This window comes from Aquarana catesbeiana, linkage group LG08 (genome assembly GCF_042186555.1).
Source record: "Aquarana catesbeiana isolate 2022-GZ linkage group LG08, ASM4218655v1, whole genome shotgun sequence".
In the NCBI taxonomy this organism is placed as follows: domain Eukaryota; kingdom Metazoa; phylum Chordata; class Amphibia; order Anura; family Ranidae; genus Aquarana; species Aquarana catesbeiana.
Window position 1 is genome coordinate 22,638,104 of NC_133331.1, and position 22,263 is coordinate 22,660,366.

General features: G+C 42.3%; 1 protein-coding gene across 1 annotated transcript in view; it reads left to right on the forward strand.

Annotated features, from left to right (window-relative positions):
* LOC141105636 (alpha-2-macroglobulin-like) overlaps positions 1-22,263 on the forward strand; it is a 177,842-nt gene that overhangs the window by 126,649 nt on the left and 28,930 nt on the right. The window contains exons 24-31 of the mRNA XM_073595601.1: positions 5-181; positions 2,957-3,038; positions 7,361-7,520; positions 7,693-7,767; positions 8,738-8,900; positions 9,069-9,298; positions 15,111-15,326; positions 17,379-17,503. Coding sequence (XP_073451702.1) covers positions 5-181; positions 2,957-3,038; positions 7,361-7,520; positions 7,693-7,767; positions 8,738-8,900; positions 9,069-9,298; positions 15,111-15,326; positions 17,379-17,503 — 1,228 coding nt within the window. The remainder of the gene's footprint in view (positions 1-4; positions 182-2,956; positions 3,039-7,360; positions 7,521-7,692; positions 7,768-8,737; positions 8,901-9,068; positions 9,299-15,110; positions 15,327-17,378; positions 17,504-22,263) is intronic.

Genomic DNA, 22,263 nt, shown 5'->3' on the forward strand with positions numbered 1-22,263 from the left:
TCAGGAGACATGTTGGGCCGAGCTTTGACAAATCCTGCGGACTTAATTGTTGAGCCCACCGGATGTGGAGAGCAAAATCTTGCTACACTAATGCCAATAGTGCGTGCAATGGAGTTTTTGAATTTAACCGGTCGTCTTACTGAGGAAATTAGACAACGTGCAGTGCAATATATGGCTAATGGTAATTTTGATCCCTTTTATTCCCACAAGCATTATATATAAAAGCACTCATGTTAAGCTATAACTATTGTATTTGATATATATATATATATATATATATATATATATATATATATATATATACAGTCATGTCCATAAATATTGGGACATTGACACAATTCTAATCTCTTTGGCTCTATACATCACCACAATGGATTTGAAATGAAACAAACAAGATGTGCTTTAACTGCAGACTTTCAGATTTAATTTGAGGGTATTTACATCCAAATCAGGTGAACGGTGTAGGAATTACAACAGTTTGTATATGTGCCTCCCACTTTTTAAGGGACCAAAAGTAATGGGACAATTGGCTGTTAAGCTGTTCCATGGCCAGGTGTTTGTTATTCTCTCATAATCCCATTTACAAGGAGCAGATAAAAGGTCCAGAGTTCATTTCAAGTGTGCTATTTGCATTTGGAATCTGTTGCTGTCAACTCTCAATATGAGATCCAGAGAGCTGTCACTATCAGTGAAGCAAGCCATCATTAGGCTGAAAAAAACAAAACAAACCCATCAGAGAGATAGCAAAAACATTAGGTGTGGCCAAATCAACTGTTTGGAACATCCTTAAAAAGAAAGAACGCACCGGTGAGCTCAGCAACACCAAAAGACCCGGAAGACCACGGAAAACAACTGTGGTGGATGACCGAAGAATTCTTTCCCTGGTGAAGAAATAACCCTTCACAACAGTTGGCCAGGCAGGAACACTCTCCAGGAGGTAGGTGTATGTGTGTCAAAGTCAACAATCAAGAGAAGACTTCACCAGAGTGAATACAGAGGGTTCACCACAAGATGTAAACCATTGGTGAGCCTCAAAAACAGGAAGGTCAGATTAGACTTTGGCAAACAACATCTAAAAAACCTTCACAGTTCTGGAACAACATCCTATGGATAGATGAGACCAAGATCAACTTGTACCAGAGTGATGGGAAGAGAAGAGTATGGAGAAGGAAAGGAACTGCTCATGATGCAAAGCATACCACCTCATCAGTGAAGCATGGTGGTGGTAGTATCATAGGGCATGTATGGCTGCCAATGGAACTGGTTCTCTTGTATTTATTGATGGTGTGACTGCTGACAAAAGCAGCAGGATGAATTCTGAAGTGTTTCGGGCAATATTATCTGCTCATATTAAGCAAAATGCTTCAGAATTCATTGGACAGCGCTTCACAGTGCAGATGGACAATGACCCGAAGCATACTGCGAAAGCAACCAAAGAGTTTTTTAAGAGGAAGAAGTGGAATGGTATGCAATGGCCAAGTCAATCACCTGACCTGGATCCGATTGAGCATGCATTTCACTTGCTGAAGACAAAACTGAAGGGAAAATGCCCTAAGAACAAGCAGGAACTGAAGACATTTGCAGTAGAGGCCTGGCAGAGCATCACCAGGGATGAAACCCAGCGTTTGGTGATGTCTATGCGTTCCAGACTTCAGACTGTAATTGACTGCAAAGGATTTGCAACCAAGTATTAAAAAGTGAAAGTTTCATGAATGATTGCCTTTCTGTCCCATTACTTTTGGTCCCTTAAAAAGTGGCAGGCACATATACAAACTGTTGTAAATCCTACACTGTTCCCCTGATTTGAATGTAAATACCCTCAAATGAAACCTGAAAGTCTGCAGTTAAAGCACATCTTGTTAGTTTCATTTCAAATCGATTGTGGTGGTGTTTAGAGCCAAAAAGATTAGAATTGTGTCGATCTCCCAATATTTATGGACCTGACTGTGTGTGTGTGTGTGTGTGTATCTCAAATACAATATATATATATTTATATATTTATAGTAAATGGTAATTGAAACTCCTATCACTTATTTTTTTTTGCAAGTTTTCTGTATTCAAAGGTATTCAACTGTTCTGCTACAAAAATTGCAGGGCAAGTTGGCCAAAGAAGGGGCTTTCAACCCATTTCATAAAAGTCATGGTTTCCATATCATTTGGGAGCCAAATTTATTATCTGCAGATGGAATTGGCTCCATTTTAGGTGGGGTCCATTCATTTCTGCCTTTCATAGCTGACCACTGGGGCATAAAGTACTGCTCTACATGGCTCCACCTGCTAAACCTGGCTTTTGGATATATATTTAATTACATTTCTTCAGACTAGCAATGGAAACCATTAACAAACAGGGAAACTCATGTTGTTAAGTGGGGGGGGGGGGGGGGATAACAAAGAAAAATGACTAGATCTGAAAACCCTTTTAAAGCCTAATTCATTTTTTATTGATATTTGGGGCCCTGTTGGACATATTTTTCATCACTTCCCCTCACTTTCTGTGTAAGCAGAAGTCTCTACAGCAGGGATTATAAAATCCAATGGGGTGGGAAGGGTTGAAAGCTTTAGGTGGAGTTGGGCATTATCTACTTTAAGCAACACCGCCTTACCAGCTGATTGAATTTACCATGATTACCAACTTGGAGCAGATACTGTATATTTGGGGAAACTGCCTCATTGGCTGTAAGCAACAGCTTCGTCAGAGTATTTAATTCATGTACACCCTTCAATGTATGCACCTATATTTAATGTGTATGGATCCATATCAATGTGATAAGCCATTTTAAGTTTAATTTTGAATGTAAATTTGGCACCTTCCCACTACCATGACCTACTTTGGATGGGATAATTGTATTTCAAAAGCATGTGTGTGGGTTTTTTTTTTTTTTTTTTGCTGGATGCTTGAGATATTGTAATATTGGCAGTTAGCCTAAATTCTAACCTCCATAATGGTTATTCCTAGGATACGTAAGACAAGTGCGTTACAGAAATTATGATGGAAGCTTCAGCGCCTTTGGTCCAGGGAGATCTGAGCCAAGTGGATGGTAAGCTGTTAAAAATTTGTGCAGGCACTGTTACAAGCCAAGAATTTTGCTTTTTGTGAATTCAGTAGCACAAGCAGAAGTGACCTTTGGCTGACCAATTCCATTTATTTTGGGTCTGCTAATGTCCATATTCCTCTACAATGAATGTCCTTGTAGCATTTTACGAACACGCTTAGAATTGGTGATAATAATCGAAGCTGCAGATAATGTTAACTTAAACTTGCAAAATTAAAAAATAGCTTTACATCTGCAGCAAAATAAGCTGCTGAACTCTTGAGGGTAGATCTTTTTTGGTAAAACATATTGTTCTCTTTGATAAGTACATCAAAACACTTGCTTACTGCTATCGGTAACTAACTGAGGGCCTCGTTTTCCTCTGTTATGGAAGGGGGAGGTTTCTATACTCCTGCCCTGTTTTCATTGTCTGACACAGTAGAACAAGTACCGTATTTATCGGCGTATAACACGTGTCGGCGTATAACACGCACCCCAAGTTTAGGAGGGAATTTTAAGGAAAAAAAACTTTTAGGAGGGAAGTTTAAGGAAAAAAACTTACATTAAAATGCCCATCAATGCAGCCTTATCTGTCCATCTGCAGCCTTTTCAGTGTTGGTGCAGCCTTGCCCCAATGCAGTCTTGCCAGTGCAGCCTTGTCAGTGCAGCCTTGTCAGTGCAGCCTTGTCAGTGCAGCTTTGTCAGTGCAGCCTTGTCAGTGCAGCCTTGTCAGTGCAGCTTTGCCCCAGTGCAGCCTTGCCCCAGTGCAGCTTTGTTAGTGCAGCTTTGGCAGTGCAGGTTTGCCCGTGCAGCTTTGCCCCTGTCCAGCCATGTCAGTGCAGCTTTGTGATAGATTAGATTCAAATATGGCGCCGAGACTGCAGGGATTCGTCGGAGCCGAGATACACATACCCGAGTGTTCTCGGCTCTTTTCGGCACCGCCGTCACGCTCAGTCCTGCCCCTGGACCTGTGTTATGTCCATCATAGGGCGGGACTGGGCGTGACCGTGAGCGTCGCCGAAAAAAACCGAGAACACTCGGGTATGTGTATCTCGGCTCCGACGAATCCCTGCAGTCTCGGCGCAATATTTGAATCTACCCACGGCTGTGTATGTCGGCGGCGACCGCGGCAATTGCCGCGATCGCTCCGATAACACAAAATCGGCGGGGATCGGCCTATAACACGCACCCACGATTTTCCCCTGATTTTCAGGGGAAAAAAGTGCATGTTATAAATACGGTATGTGTTGTCATCCCCAACAGGAAATGGTACTGGCAGGATTACCAGGTGAAAATAAAACAAAGTAAAGCCCGTATTTTTCTGATTGCAAATTGAGGTAGAATTGACTATCCTAAGAAATAAATATATTAAAGTGGAGTTTAAAGAAGGTTTTTTTAATGCAGAAGAGACACATGCCATGGGGTTGACCTGCCAAAACTGGAGAGTGCAAAATCCTGTGCAGCTGTACTTGGTAGCCAATCTAACTTGACAATAAAACCTGGAAGCTGATTGGTTTCTATGCAGAGCTGCACCAAATTTTGCACTCTCCAGTTTTAGTAAATCAACCCCTGTGTCTTTTTTCTATATTACATTTCTTATGTGCCTGTCTGAACTGTACATTGAAACTGAATGTGCAACTTGGTGTCATCTGAGATGAATGAACTACCACACATGTGCAGGATTGAGGTCATTCAGCCCGACCAATCAAAATGGCCCAAAATTGAAATCTGGAAAAAGACCAGCTGAAGATGCTTTAAGCAAAATATGATTAGAACTTATAAAAGCTGGACAGCTGCTTCTGACATTTTCAAGCAAATTGTAAAAATGGATCCCATATGTATTAAAAGCAGAGGAGTTCGTTTCATACATTTGGAAATCCTATGTGGAAGCCTCACTGCCTAGTCAAGGTCCCTCTGTGTAGTGTGATCTCAATGCTAATCTAATAAAGCTCTCATCTTGGGACATGTGCAGCAATACATCAATTAAAAGCAGGTATGCCTAGAGAAAGCCCAATTCCCATGACATTCATCCAGCAATTATTATTATTATTTTTTTTTATAGACTCCATAGTGTTTTAAGGAGTGCTGGCTATTTCTTTAATTTGAATTTTTATACAGTGAAACGGTTGGCAGCGCACCCCTCTGTACTGATTTTGGGTTACAGTGTGGGACTGGATGTGGAATGTTGGCAATAAAAACCTGACTGACTACCTTTTTCCTACTTCTATCCAACACTAGAAATGTTTTTGGTGGAGTCACATTATTTGAGCTTTCTTTTAAGTAAAAAGTAGAAAAAATGTCTTGTTGCTATTAGTTAATTGACATATAAATGCATGGAAGCACCCCTGGCGATCTGAGGTAGCCATGGCCAAGGCTTGTGTAGAGGGCCTTACATGGGGATGGAACCACTACTATTAGTTGCATTTAAAAACTTCAAACTAGGTTGCAATGCATGGAATTGGCTCCCTCTCATTTATGCATTTCAGGAAGAGGCGCAAAGCTCATGCTCTCCTACCAGCTCTCTTCACACATGCACATGACAACTTTAGACCATAAGGCAAGGCAGCACACTTGCTAGGAGTAGCTATATTGTGGTTCAAGATGGGTCCCTAGGCCAGTCTCCGTGACATAGCTGAGGGCTAATTAATCGCCTAGCTGCCGGGAGAGATGTGCCTCGACTATATCGACCATAATTTCCTCAGGTCATTCCATCTGCTGACCACCACCTCTATTGCCCCAAGCAGGCTAATTGCGATATAGACTGTATTCGGCCGAATGAGGCCCACTTTCATAATTCTGTGCGACACAAACAAGGTGGTATAATGCAAGAAAAGTCATTACTTGACTTCCAAATTATGGTACAAACAGTTCCAAATCATGGCAGCTAGAACAGTTCAACAAAAAATAAGCTATTCCCAAGCTGCTACAGCATAGTTAAAATTAAATTAAAAACAAGAAAGGGTACTGTGCTACTCAAGTGTGGAGTAGTAAACACTATCTCTTCCATGAAGTACAAGCCTGCAGCTGAACAGTGTCGCTAGAAGTGCCCACACTCACAAGCCTTCTCACTTCAGGTACTTGTTCTGACAGGGAACCTCAACCTCAGCTCCTTCCACTTAAGGTCCTCAGCATGCCCACAGAAGGTATGCAGCAGGGCAATAACTCTCTCCTGGCAAAGAGAGTCCATTCAGGGACTACTTTAAACTGCAGGTTGCCCATGCAATTGCCCCTTCTCACTTCCATGCAGGACTCCACTCACATGGTATTGATACTTACAGCCCCAACAAAATGGCTGCTTAAATCTCGTGGGATTTCATTACAATAGCACTGGCTTCCCTGAGATGGCCACCAAATCCCTGTGCAAAGGACAAATTGGTGCTCAGATGGCTTTCCCTAGTCCAGTGCACCAAGTACATTAGGAGTCATGTGACTGCTTTGTGGTCTGTGCTCCATACATAAATACTCATTTCTAACTGTGAAAGGGAGATCCTAGATGTCAAACAGGGACCCCACAGTCTTCTAACATACAATAATGGGAATAAGTAGTAGAACAAAAAACCCTATTTCCTACTTGATACCTTCTTACATGTGCACGGAGGCTGAAACCCTTCTATAACCTACCCTCTGTACAGCAACTATACACATGGAGACTGATTGGTACAGGAGGGAGCATCTAATATCACTCTAAGCCATGATAAAAACCAGGGTCCACTTATGGCCTTTACAAAATGGGAGCAAAATATAATAAAAATGTATTTAAATGAACCTGGGCAATGCTCTCATTGGGAGCATCTGATGCTGCATCAAGTACTCTGGATGCCTGGAGCTCACAAAGCACCAATGTAGTTCTGGGCTGCTATCATTTTTTTTAATTTGTTTTCAAGTTCAACTGTGCCCTAAATGAAGGAGGGAGATGAGCTAAACCATGTTTAAAATAAAGACACGCCTTGCTTAAAGTTTAATTTATTGCTGATTAATATTTAAAGACACTGTCGCTCTGACTGTTTTAGGCAAAGTGACTATGTCTCTAAGCAGCCTCTCCTCCTATCTGCCTACCACTGCAGTAGAAGGATCCTATAGTTTGCCCTAAACCTGAAGGACACAGGGCACCTTTTTTGATCCATGAAGCAAAAAGACCTCAGTGACCTTGATTCTTTTCTTAAGAGAGGTAGTTTTTTTTTTTTAAAAAAAGGGATGGTGGGAGAAAAAATTAAAGGGGGGAGATGTAGTAAAATGGAGAAGAAAATAAAAAATTGGTGTGTGAGGGGAGGGGGTTATCGTTAAAAGGGGGTGAAAATGGCCAGAAAATGACTTTCTTTGATTTGTAGGTTGACTGTGTTGACTTTGAAAACCTTGTGGGATATAAGACCATACACCTTTGTTGATGACAACATCTTCAAGCAAGGTATTCTCTTTTTGGAACGTTTGCAGAACTTGAATACTGGAGGGTTCAAGCCAGGCGGGACATTATTTAACAGTGGACTGAAGGTAATAGCTCTGTGAATTTTATCTTTTTCAGTCAGAGGCAAATAAAAAATCTAGTGCTGAATACTTAAGCCTAGTACCGACGGCATGGGTCCCATCAATCTAGTCCAAAGTGGTTTCAAGAATCCAATTCACATGTAGGATTTAACTGCTTATATTTTTTATTTTTTTGCAGGGAGGTGCTGATGATGACGTTGGGTTTACATGTGCTGTGGTCATTTTCATGTCTCAGACCGCTTATGCATTCTCTGTAAGTATTTCTGCCCCAGTCAGCTGTACTTAATCATTCTAATGCTGACCACCTTCTTCCACAAGCTCCATACAGTCGTATCAGTATTGCGTTTAATGTACAAAATCAAATTTGCGTATGGAAATTTCCATTTTTTTTAAATTGCTATTAAAAATAATTTAGACTTTGGTGATGTATGAATGTAGGTTGGGAAAATATGGGATTATAGCATGTAATACAATGACATAAGTATGTTGACTGTTTACCAATGCAAAAAAAAAAATCATATGAAATTTTATTGAAATAACAAATTTCCATGCTTTGCTTATACATCGGGTTGTAAAAAAGGCAAAAACGTGTGGCATCCTATGCAATACAAAACCAAAGTGCATGGCCAGTTTAACAAGGAAATAAGGCAATGATCATGAGGATTCATGGCTACTAATTGGCTAAGTGAAGGATGTACTCTCATTGGCTACTGTGGTTGTTTGCCTTTGTTCTTGTACCTCCCATGGACATGCCAATAGATGTTGTAGCTACAAGGATATAATGACTTTGGTCTTTAAAATAGAGCAAATGCAATGTACAGTGCGAGTAACGTGGTACACAAGCATTTCGCAATACAAGCTCTTTTTTAAAATAAAATTCTGACTCGCTTTCCGAGCGTGGTCTCAAGACAAGCAGGATTCAAGCCACTGGGGGTGCAGTACCGCATTTGGCCAGAGGTGCAGGGGTACCAGTGACGCTCAAACACTCCATTCCCGAGTGTCTCCCGCGCCCCCGCACCTCTGGCCACATGCGGTACTGTGTAGACAAGCAGTGGGTGTGGAACAGATAATCTGAGTTTTCATAATTTTCTATGGGGAAACTCACTTTGATATGAGTGCTTTGGATTACAAGCATTCTTCTGGAACGAATTATGCTCATAATCCAAGGTATTACTGTGTGTATTTTGTACAATAATGAACACCCAATCCTGACCTCTTTCCAGCCTTCACTGTTACGTCCAGCTCTCTCCTACCTGGATGCCGCTTCTCGAAAGGATCAGTCAGTGTATAACTACGCTATGCTCTACAATGCCTTCCGGGTGTCTGGGAATGTGGAGCGTGCCAATGCTATGCGTGCAAAGTTGAAAACTTTGGCCATTAATGAAGGTACAAAAGCCAACAAATCATTTATTGTCAAACACACACACACTGTACATGTGTTTGAAAATTAAAGTGATCAAACCAAGGAGGTGGGGAGGAATGACTTGTGCATCTTGGGTAAATTAGTTTTTTTTTTTTGTAAATTCCTATTTTTGTTCTGCTCTGCCCTTCTAGGTGACACTCTTCACTGGCAACGTAAAGAGCGACCAGAGCAGCAGACTCCCTACCTGTTCTCTCCTCGTGCCCCCTCAGCAGAGTTGGAGCTAACAGCCATGGTCCTTAAGGCTATGGTTTATGGGGAGAGTAGCTCTACAGTTTCTGCAGAAGACCTGAATGAAATGGCAAAGATTAGCAACTTTCTTGTTCGACAGCAGAATATACATGGCTCTTACAGCACCACATCGGTAAGGTTTCTGGTTTTGGGAATGCTCCAGAATTTTTCACAATCCATTCAGCTATGGACCAGACTGGTTTGTGGAGCTTTAAAGTGTTGGCAAACAAATCTTCATGGCCAGTATGCTTTCAGAAGGGAACCGGGAACTGCTTAGAATGTTGAGGTTCAGTTTGCAATACATTTGTAAGCACGTGAATGTCACATGTAACTCTACTCCAATACACCAGACAGAGTACCAATGCTTTGTTATCAAATAAAAGCCATGCTTATCTCAGCTTTATGGAAGTCCTCTTGAAACCCAAGCTAAAGGGGCAAATTCCAGCATCAGAATGAAATACTGCCTGCTATATATTATGGATTGCTGCAATAGGTTGCTAAACAAAATTGCATCCATTCACTTCTCTTGTCTTTATTGGCCATTTTAATGTTGTGTGTGTTAGTTTGTAGCCATTTGTAGACAATGGCAGCCAAGTGTTTGGCTTTTTTACCAGTTGACAGCAATTTACAGTCACAATCACATCTGATCATACAGGATTTAAATCGACCTGGTAGTCCCTATGTAGTTTTGGTGCAAAAGTACAACAACACCTGAGTGCAGCTGAAGACCTTCTATGTGTATACTAAACATTGCAAGTAGATTGGTCCTTTTTTATTACTAAAAACAAAAGCACATATGAGACGGACAATTTGCCACAAAACTCTGACAACACTTCATGGTTTCCATTTGTTTGCCAAATTATGTAATTAAAACCTCCAACTGTAGTAGAAGCAAAATGCAAAATTTCAGTAAAAAAATACAGATAATTTTATGATCCTTCTTGTATGTCTTTAACCACTTGACCACTGGGCACTTAAACCCCCTTAATAACCAGACCAATTTTCAGCTTTTGGTGCTCTCACATTTTGAATGACAATTACTCAGTCATGCAACACTGTATCTATATGAATTTTTTGTCCTTTTTTTCACACAAATAGAGCTTTCTTTTGGTGGTATTTAATCACCGCTGGGTTCTTTATTTTTTGCGCTATAAAAGAAAAAAGACCGAAAAATCGGTAAAAAAATAAATTTTTCTTCGTTTCTGTTATAAAATTTTGAAAATTAGTAATTTTTCTTCATATATTTTGGCCAAAATTTATACCGCTACATATCTTTGGTAAAAATAACCCAAATTAGTGTATATTATTTGGTCTTTGTGAAAGTTATAGCGTCCACAAGCTATGGTACCAATATCTGAAAATTGATCACACCTGAAGTACTGACGGCCTATCTCATTTCTTGAGACCCTAACATGCCAGAAAAGTACAAATACCCCCCAAATGACCCCTTTTTGGAAAGAAGACATTTCAAGGTATTTAGAAAGATGCATGATGAGTTTTTTGAAGTTGTCATTTTTTCCCACAATTCTTTGCAAAATCAAGTTTTTTTTTTTTCTTTTTTTTTTTTTCACAAAATTGTCATATTAGCAGGTTATTTCTCACACACAGCATATGCATATCACAAATTACACCCCAAAACACATTCTGCTATTACTCCCGAGTATGGCAATACCACATGTGTGAGACTTTTACACAGCGTGGCCACATACAGAGGCCCAACATGCAGGGGAGCACCTTCAGGCGTTCTGGAGCACCCAGGCCAATTCTGACATTTCTCTCCTACATGTAAAAATCATCATTTATTTGCTAGAAAATTACATAGAACCCCAAAACATTATATATGTTTTTTTAGCAAAGACCCTAGAGAATACAATAGCGGTCATTGCAACTTTTTATCTTGCACGATATTTGCGCAGCAATTTTTGGAACGCTTTTTTTTGGAAAAAAAACTGTTTTTTGCTTTTAAAAAAAACAAAACAGTAAGGTTAGCCCAATGTTTTTACATAATATGAAAGATGAAGTTACGCCGAGTTAATAGATACCTAACATGTCACCTTTCAAAATTGCACACGCTTGTGGAATGGCGCCAAACTTCACCACTTAAAAATCCCCATAGGCGACGCTTTAAAATTTTTTACTGGTTACAAATTTTGAGTTACAGAGGAGGTCTAGGGCCAAAATTATTGCTCTCGCTCTACCGATCGCAGCAATACCTCACATGTGTGGTTTGAACACCGTTTTCATATGTGGGCGGGACTTACGTATGCGTTCGCTTCTGCATGCGAGCACACGGACAGGGGCGCTTTAAAAAAAAATTATTTTTTTTTATTGTTCATTTTACTTTATTTATTTTAGTTTGACACTTTTTTCCAAAAAAAAAAAAATTTTTGATCACTTTTATTCCTATTACAAGGAATGTAAACATCCCTTGTAATAGGAATATGGCATGACAGGTCCTCTTTACAGTGAGATATGGGGTCAATAAGACCCCACATCTCACCTCTAGGCTGTTCCTGAAATAAAAAAAAAAAAAAAAGATCCTGGCTTCGATCATAGCGGTAAGTCGGTAGAAGCACCGGAGGGCGTCGGGAGGGGGGGCGTCCCCTCTCGCCTCCCGTAAGAACGATCAAGCAGTGTAACAGCCGCTACGATCATTCTTATGGTGTAGGGAATCGCCGGCTGAAAAAGATGATATCTGAATGATGCCTGTAGCTGCACCCATCATTCAGATATCCCCGCACAAAGTCAAGGACGTCGTATGACGGAAGGCGGGAAGTGGTTAAAACGCTTTTTTTTTTTTTTAACACAGAGTTGTCCATTTATACAATATTTCTAACACATAGCATGTATATACCAAAAATGACACCCCAAAATAGATTCTCCTACTATTCCTGAGTACGGCGATACCACATGTGTGAGACTTCCACAGCCTGGCCACATACAGAGGCTGGGTACGGCTGAGCATGGCAGGGTATTGCAGAGTATCGCTGAGTATGACTGGGTATCACCGAGTATTGCAGAGTATGGCTGGGTATTGCAGAGTATGGCTGGGTATCACCGAGTATTGCAGAGTATGGCTGGGTATTGCAGAGTATGGCTGGGTATGGCAGAGTATTGCAGGTTATGGCAGAGTATTGCAGATTTTTGTGGGGTATTGCAGAGCATGGCTGGGTATGGCAGAGTATGGCTGGGTATCACTGAGTATTGCAGAGTATGGCTGGGTATTGCGGGATATTTCAGGGTATTGCAGGGTATGGCAGAGTATTGCGGGGTATTGCAGGGTATGGCAGAGTATTGCGGGGTATGGCAGAGTATCGCAGGGTATGGCAAAGTATTGCGGGGTATGGCAGAGTATTGCGGGGTATGGCAGAGTATTGCGGGGTATGGCAGAGTATTGCGGGGTATGGCAGAGTATTGCGGGGTATGGCAGAGTATTGCGGGGTATTTCAGGGTATTGCAGGGTATGGCAGAGTATTTCGGGGTATTGCAGGGTATGGCAGAGTATTGCGGGGTATTCCAGGGTATGGCAGAGTATTGCGGGGTATTCCAGGGTATGGCAGAGTATTGCGGGGTATGGCAGAGTATTTTGGGGTATTGCAGGGTATAGCAGAGTATTGCGAGGTATTGCAGGGTATGGCAGAGTATTGCGGGGTATTGCAGGGTATGGCAGAGTATTGCGGGGTATGGCAGAGTATTGCGGGGTATTGCAGGGTATAGCAGAGTATTGCAGGGTATGGCAGAGTATTGCGGGGTATTGCATGGTATGGCAGAGTATTGCGGGGTATGGCAGAGTATTTTGGGGTATTGCAGGGTATGGCAGAGTATTGCGAGGTATTGCAGGGTATGGCAGCGTATTGCGGGGTATGGCAGAGTATTGCGGGGTATTGCAGAGTATTGCGGGGTATTGCAGAGTATTGCGGGGTATTGCAGGGTATGGCAGAGTATTGCGGGGTATGGCAGAGTATTGCACAGTATTGCGGGGTATGGCAGAGTATTGCAGGGTATGGCAGAGTATTGCGGGGTATGGCAGAGTATTGCACAGTATTGCGGGGTATGGCAGAGTATTGCAGGGTATGGCAGAGTATTGCAGGGTATGGCAGAGTATTGCGGGGTATTGCAGGGTATTGCAGAGTATTGCGGGGTATTCCAGGGTATGGCAGAGTATTGCAGGGTATGGCAGAGTATTGCAGGGTATGGCAGAGTATTGCAGAGGGAATTGCAGAGTATTGCACAGCATTGCAGAGTAGTAGGGATGGCTGAGCATGGATGGATGGATGGCTGGATGTCTCTGTGCAGCGCTGTGGGCACTACAGATGCAGCCCACAACGCTGCAGCCATCCATCCATCCGCCTCTTCGGTCACTGTGTACCGATCGGTACACAGGAGGGGAGGAGAGGGGGAGGAGAGGAACCGGCGTCATCAGATGACGCCAGTTTGTTTACATGTGATCGCTCCGTCATTTGACGGAGCGATCACATGGTAAACGGCCGCGATCAGCGGCTATTTACCGGGATCTGTGATGCGCCGGGTCCTGCGGACCCGGCGATCACGGATGCTCTCGAGTGCGCGCCCTAGGGGGCGCGTGAGAGCAGAATTCTGGGAGGACGTCCCTGGACGTCCTCCCAGAGTTAAACAACCGCCCTGTAGCCGTCATTTGGCTATGGGCCGGTTGTTAAGTGGTTTTAACTGAACCTCATTTGGCTGTATTTCTGATGCTTGCTATACCCCATGTCTACATTTCACTGTGTACTCAATGTAATCTCCACTGGCTACGTATGTCTGTACAGTATGATTACAGTCCAAACCTTTTTGTCACAAAAAATACACAGATAAAAAAAGACTTTAGGGCACATTAAATTACCCAATTTTTTTTGGTAAAGTGTAATAGCTGAATCTGCGCTAAGTAAATAGATATCCAGCATGTCAAATCTTAAAATTGTATGCCCCCATATAATTGTGACCAACTTCTGTACCCTCTATTGTGCATAGGCGAAGATTTAAAAGTCCCTATAGGTCCTCAGTTTGGAGGAACACAGGAGCTCTGATGCTAGAATTATTGCTCTATTGGAGACAACACCAATAATCAGATACAACCAAACTGAATAATAGGAGCCACCCCCAAAATGGGTCCTTATCCATGTAAATTTTAGTCCATAATAAAAGGCATATCTAACATCAATAGTTTGTAAATTATTAGAGGGGGTGATAAGGGACTATATCCAAGAATTTGCTGATGAAAACCGTATCGTTCGTAGTAATCAGCATGGATTTATGAAGAATTGTTCTTGTCAGACCCATCTATTAACATTCTATGTGGAAATGAGCCGCCATCTAGATAAAGGAAGGCCTGTGGATGTGGTATACCTGGATTTTAAAAAGGCATTTGATAGTTTCCCATAAACGTTTACTTTACAAACTGAGGTCTGTCGGCATGGACCATAGGGTACCTTGGTAGGAAGCTGGTTACAGAGCCCTGTCCAAAGGATGGTGATAAATGGCGAGCACCCAGAATGGGCTGGGTTGATAAGTGGGGTCCCACACGGATCTGTCCTGGAACCAATCATATTTAATTTAATGTAAAAATTATATAGAGGATGGGAGAAATAGCTCAATCTCAGTGTTTGCTGATGATACAAAGCTAAGAAGAGCAATAACTTCACAACAGGATGTGGAAACCTTACAGGAAGACCTCAATAAATTAATGGGTTGGGCAACTACATGGCAAATGAGGTTTAATGTTGAAAAATATAAGTAATGCAACCTGTTATTACATTTTTGTACTGCATAACTTTTGACTGTATTTTCTTTAAGACTTGTGTAACAACCTTTTTGTCTTTGCCTGCTTCCTTCTTTAGTTTTACACAAGTGTTAATTGTTTCTACACATCAGAACTAAAAAAAGTGTTTTGTATATACTAAACTGCTTTTTTTGACACCCCCCCTCAGGACACCATGGCAGTGCTGGATGCCCAGTGTAGTTATGGAGCCCTGGTGTACCAGAAAAATGCCGCAAACACTGTTCAGCTGAAATATAGAGATAAAGTCATCAGACAATTCAATGTTGACCAATCCAGCAGAATCCTCCTTCAGTCTGAGGTTCTTCATGAGGTTCCTGGGAACTACAGCATGGTGGTGTCTGGGAATGGCTGTGTGCTGCTGCAGGTAACATTCTATTGCTGCTCATTTTTAGAATTGCCTGATCACCTGGTGAATGATCAACATGGAGCTAAACTTTGGATGGAAAAAGCCCCATGACTTATTACACCATAACTACAGGTAGGGCTAAATTTACTTAAACAGGAGGGCAAAATCTGGTGCAGCTTTGCATGATATCCAATTGGCTTCTAACGTCAACTTGTTCAATTACGCTTTGGCAAAAAAAACTGGAAGCTGATTGGTTCCTATGCACAGCTGCATCAGATTTTGTACTCTCCAGTTTTAGTAAATCAATTCCATAGTATCCATGTTTCACTTCAATGTGTGGAATGATATCATCGATGATGAGTTGATTAATGGTTGCAATATATATGTGTTGGATACCCTTTAACTTTTGTAATAAAATTTGGGGTTATATTTTTAGGATATCTATTCTCTCTAGAAGGTACATTAAAGTCTATGTTTTTCTTTTTTAAGCCTCTCCTCACCCTCCCACTTTGGTTTGGTGGTTGGAGTGGAAATTGGATACAATATGGATTAAGGATGGTACCTATGGAGAATGATGTACACAGAACATAAATCTGCTCTTTAATTTTGTTTGATCCCATATTTACTGCATAATACAACCTCCACACTCCTTAAATGATCAAAAAATACTTGGCACATTTTAGCTTCTTCCAGTATCCCCTTTCATGTCTTCCTCAGTTTTGTAGGCAGCTGGTGAGTGGATGCTGGCTATACTGAAATCTTAAATTGACTGCTGTTCAGTGTTCAGTGACTATACTTAGGAACACACCTGCTTTATCCCCAACAAACCATCTCAACAAACTCCACCATTCCCGAATAAAATTGAGGGACAGATGTGTGTGAACACCACTCTAGGTTAGACTTCCATCTCCACCGCCACTAACACACAGACCAGGTGATAGCCCTGTCCATCATGGATTTAATTGAGCAAAAATAATTCTGGTTGGCCGCATGTCCAGTAAAAGCACCTTTATTTCAGCAAGTCCATGAAACATATCCAAAAATACAAATAGTGGGGATAACTAACCAATAAGGCAGACTAACCAATAAGGCAGCTAATGTGTTTCATGCTGCCTTATTGGTTAGTCATAGCTCAAAGACAGCTATGACTAAACGTTAAGGAAGCACAAATCATGTTAGTGATGCTTCTCCCCTATATTTGTTTTTGGATAGGTTTTTTTTGACTTGCTGAAATTTAAGGTGATTTTACTGGACGTGTGGCCAACCATAATTCTTTTGCTCATTAAAATTGAGGGATAGCTGGCAGAAATACTTCAGGTGGCAGTGACCACACATTTCCATACAACTCGCCATTTAGATTATATCTCTCAACTGATGTGCTCTTGTACTCCCTTGCAATTAGACATATTGGTATATGACCTTGGGGCATCCAAAAGTTGTCTGCTGTACCTCCAAAAGGCACATCCAGATCCTAAACCTGAGACTCCTGCCACGTTGCTCATCCAGTCAAGAGTTTGGCTCCACAATCAAGTTTTCTTTTAATCAGTAGCTGTTGCTTATTATCATAGAGAAGGATTGAAATACAGATCAAATAGTAAAATAGGTAAATCTTGGACCGTCTCCATAAACTCAGCACATTTGTCTCCCACAACAGAACTGTACATCTACAACCTGTTTTTTATTGCTTTTGGTGCCACTCAAAGTAGAGGTGGAAAAGCATATCCCTGTGTTACAAAGCATGGGGTGCAGGCTTCTTCTGATACCAATCCAAAGGGCTAGTAAATGTAAAGAGGAAAGGATCACTGCTACTCCCGGCCAGCCCAGGTGAATAAAAGATAAGGAGTGGACTCAGCCTGCATGTCTCCACCAAACCACATCAGGCCGCTACTTGTTTATTCACTTGGGCTGGTCAGAATAGTGGTGATACTACAGATGCTTACCCCTTTTGATCCTCCTTTCCTTCGTTCCATGGTGGATGAATCCCAGGCTACCTTTTGTATTTGTCATATGCATTCAAGGGAGCAATAATCAGACAAGCTAACATTTGCTGTTTGTGTCTATTCCCTACAGACTGGAGTTGAGTTCAACATTCCGGTGAGACCGAAAAATTCTGCCTTTTCACTGTCGGTGACCACATTCCCAGGCAATTGTCAGAATGGAGTGGCATATTTGGTTGACTGTCAAGTGAATGCCAGGTAGGGTAAAGAATTGTCTTTAGTTCTTGAGCTGCTTTTGTTTTAATATAAGATCTGCAATAACTGAAGCATGTCATAATCTATAGAGGTAAAAAAGAGAATGTCATGTGCTAGTTGTAAATCTCCCCATTAAACCTTCACAGTGGGGCATAAATGATTAAAACAAATTCTCCAGCACTTAGACCAACCAGCAAGGGGGCTCTAATCCTACATTAAAATTTAAAATAAATTCTCTGCTGTATAACTCTACCTATATCTCCTATACAAATATGAATGGAAACACAAAGAGCCACTAGTGGAACAATTAATGGAAACCGCAGAAGATCACAATTCACATTTTAAACATCACTCACTCAAATTTGTATCTTCCCATTTATCTGGGAGTAGGTCATGGTCTGGTATAACTTTTAGGATTCAGCTTGTATATATGAAACGTGAACCGCAAGCTTTTGCAAAGCATTTTGAGACTTCCAACAAGCTTTTGAAATTTCTCCCCAAATCCAAAGGATCATAGTGCAGCTTGCAGAAAAGGTCATTCTATCAAGTCAAAGGCTTTGGCTGTGTCCAATGATGTCAACACACTAGACTCTGGGAGAAATTGTTGAAGTTGTAAAATACACAAGTTTTTAGTAAATCTATAAATTATATTTTACCCAATTTTTTTGTCAAATATAAAAGATGAGATTGCGATGAGTAAATGGATACCCAACATGTTGAGCTTTAAAATTGCACACGCCTTTTAAAAAGGCCACCAACTTGATACCCAAAATTGTCCACAGGTTAGAAGTTTAGCATTAACAATGAATGATATTGTATATAATCACATCCATCACATGTATTTGTACATGTAGGCAGGGGGCTTAAAAAAAAAAATCTGATTAGGAAAGCCACACATCTGTCTATATAAGACCTTACAGCTCACAGTGCATGTCAGAGCAAATGAGAATCATGAGGTCAAAGGAACTGCCTGAAGAGCACAGAGACAGAATTGTGGCAAGGCACAGATCTGGCCAAGGTTACAAAAAAAATCTGCTACACTTGAGGTTCCTAAGAGCACAGTGGCCTCCATAATCCTTAAATGGAAGACGTTTGGGATGACCAGAACCCTTCCTAGAGCTGGCCGTCCGGCCAAACTGAGCTATCGGGGGAGAAGAGCCTTGGTGAGAGAAGTAAAGAAGAACCCAAAGATCACTGTGGCTGAGCTCCAGAGATGCAGTCAGGAGATTGGAGAAAGTTGTAGAAAGTCAACCATTACTGCAGCCCTCCACCAGTCGGGGCTTTATGGCAGAGTGGCCCGACGGAAGCCTCTCCTCAGTGCAAGACACATGAAAGCCTGCATGGAGTTTGCTAAAAAAACACCTGAAGGACTCCAAGATGGTGAGAAATAAGATTCTCTGGTCTGATGAGACCAAGATAGAACTTTTTGATCTTAATTCTAAGCGGTATGTGTGGAGAAAACCAGGCACTGCTCATCACCTGTCCAATACAGTCCCAACAGTGAAGCATGGTGGTGGCTGCATCATGCTGTGGGGGTGGTTTTCAGCTGCAGGGACAGGACGACTGGTTGCAATTGAGGGAAAGATGAATACGACCAAGTACAGAGATATCCTGGATGAAAACCTTCTCCAGAGTGCTCAGGACCTCAGACTGGGCTGAAGGTTTACCTTCCAACAAGACAATGAGCCTAAGCACACAGCTAAAATAATGAAGGAGTGGCTTCACAACAACTCCATGACTGTTCTTGAATGGCCCAGCCAGAGCTCTGACTTAAACCCAATTGAGCATCTCTGGAGAGACCTAAAAATGGCTGTCCACCATTGTTTACCATCCAACCTGACAGAACTGGAGAGGATCTGCAAGGAGGAATGGCAAAGGATCCCCAAATCCAGGTGTGAAAAACTTGTTGCATCTTTCCCAAAAAGACTTATGGCTGTATTAGATCAAAAGGGTGCTTCTACTAAATACTGAGCAAAGGGTCTGAATACTTAGGACCATGTGATATTTCAGCTTTTCTTTTTTAATAAATCTGCAAAAATGTCAACAATTCAGTGTTTTTCTGTCAATATGCGGTGCTGTGTGTACATTAATGAGGAAAAAAATTAACTTAGCAAATGGCTGCAATATAACAAAGAGTGAAAAAATTAAGGGGGTCTGAATACTTTCCGCCCCACTGGACAGCTGGCCCAGAAACAGTCCAGTAAAACAAAAGTGGTTTTATTTAGCAAAAATGGCAAAAATAAACATAAGACAAGACAGACTTGTCTTGTCACACGGTTGTGCACACAGGTACAGCTCACAGTTCAGCAGCACACAGGCTTATAGGTAATAGTTCATGGTTCCAATCAGAGCTACAGTCTTTATGTGGTTAAGCTCACCCAGCAGGTACACCATCCAGCAATGGACATTTTCACACAGCGTGCTGCTGTGTCTCTCTCTCCTACTCAAACAGCTTCTCTCTGACACTTTCAGCCCAGCTGACAACAAGCAGGTCTGAAGGGGAAGTACCTGCCCTCTTTGATTAACCCCTTCCTAACCCTGCCCCAGGCTGACCTTCTACATACCCCCACCTCTGTTCCAGGCCAGGGGTCTGGACACCACAAATCCAGTGCAATAGACCCGGGAAAGGGCATCCGCATTCTGATGTACCTTTCCTGGTCTATGTACCACTACAAACTTGAAGTCCTGTAGAGCAAGGAACCACCGGGTGATTCTGGAGTTTTTATCTTTATTTTGAGCCATCCATGTAAGGGGTGCATGATCTGAAACTAACTTGAAGGGTCGGCCCAAACAAGTAGTAGCGGAGTGTCTCCAAAGCCCATTTTATTGCGAGACACTCTCTTTCCACAATGGAATAATTCCTCTCAGCTGGCGTGAGCTTCCGGCTCAAGTGCACAACGGGGTGCTCATCCCCCCCAATCATCTGGGACAGTACTGCACCCAGACCCAACTTTGAGGCATCTATTTGTACCAGGAACTCTTTTAGGAAGTCGGGAGCTACCAACACTAGTTCCTGGCACAAAGCTTGCTTCAACCGGCAGAACGCTGCTTCTGCTTCTGCACTCCACTGAACAACAGTTGCATTTTTTCCCTTGGTGAGATCAGTCAGAGGTGCTGCTAGACTGGCAAAGTTGGGGACAAACCTCCTATAATAGCCCACAATGCCAAGGAAAGAACGCACTTGTTTCTTTGTGAGTGGATGGGGCCATTTCTGAATAGCCTCCACCTTGTTTAGTTGGGGTTTAATCACACCCCTGCCTACAACATACCCCATATAGCGGGCCTCCTCCAACCCAACCTTGCTCTTTTCCAGGTTCACTGTGAACCCCACCCTTCGGAGTGCATCCAAGACCAACTGGACTTTCGGTAAGTGACTCTCCCAGTCCTGACTAAAGATGACAATGTCAACAAGATAGGCTCCTGAGAATTCCTTATGAGGTCTCAGGACGAAGTCCATGGCCCTCTGGAAAGTGGCTGGGGCCCCATGTAATCCAAACAGCATTCGGGCATACATAACCCCTCTGGTGTGGCAAATGCAGTTTTTTCTTTAGCCTCTGGGGAAAGCGGGATCTGCCAGTATCCCTTAGTCAAGTCAAGAGTGGTGATGTAGCGGGTCGGTCCTAATATCTCGATTAACTCATCCACCCGGGGCATGGGATACGCGTCTGGCTTGGAGACTTCATTTAATTTGCGAAAGTCATTGCAGAACCGCCAGGTTCCATTCGGCTTGGGTACAAGGACTATAGGGCTGGACCAGCTACTTAAAGACTCCTCAATGATCCTAAGGTCCAACATACTCTTAAACTCGGCTGAGACAATATTCCGACGAGCTTCGGGTATGCGGTAGGGTTTGAGGTTTACTCAAACTCCAGGGTCTGTGATGACATTATGTTCAATTACCGAGGTTAGGCCCGGCAAGTTTGAAAAAATGTCTCAATTCCTCTGCAAAAACTCCCAGGACTCCTGTTTTTGAGAACCGGAGAGAGTCTCTGCAATCCCTACGTTCTTAATCTGAGCATCAGGGTCTTCCGGGACCTTCAGACTGACTGTCAAAACCTGTCTATCTTTCCATGGTTTGAGCAAGTTGACGTGGTAAGTCTGGTAGTGTTTACATTTGGTGGGCTGATGGATTTTAAAGTTGACCCTGCCCACCCTCTCAACTATCTCAAAGGGTCCTTGCCACTTAGCAAGAAACTTACTCTTCACGGTAGGCACTAAGACCAGCACCCGATCCCCAGGTTTAAACTCTCTAACCTTGGCAGATCGGTTGTATACGTGACTCTGGACGTTTTGCGCAGCCGGCAAATGTTCCTGTGCTATGGGCATAACTTTTGTTATTCGGTCCTGCATTTAAGTGACGTGTTCTACCACACTCCGATACGGGGAAGCTTCTTGTTCCCACGTCTCTTTCATTATGTCCAGTAGTCCACAGGGGTGTCTCACATAAACCAACTCAAAGGGGGAGAATCCCGTGGAGGCCTGGGGTACCTCTCTTGTGGCAAACAACAAGGGAGGCAACAAGCAATCTCAATCCCGACCATCCTCTTCAACTGCTTTCTTTAGCATTTCCTTTAAGGTTTTGTTGAACCGCTCCACTAACCTATCAGTTTGTTGGTGATACACTGAAGTCTGCAAGTGTTTAATCTTAAACAGTTTACAGAGTTCCTTCATCACTTTTGACATGAACGGGGTACCTTGGTCTGTCAAGATCTCGGATGGGAGCCCTGTTCTCATGAACATCTGAAACAACTCCTGCGCGATGA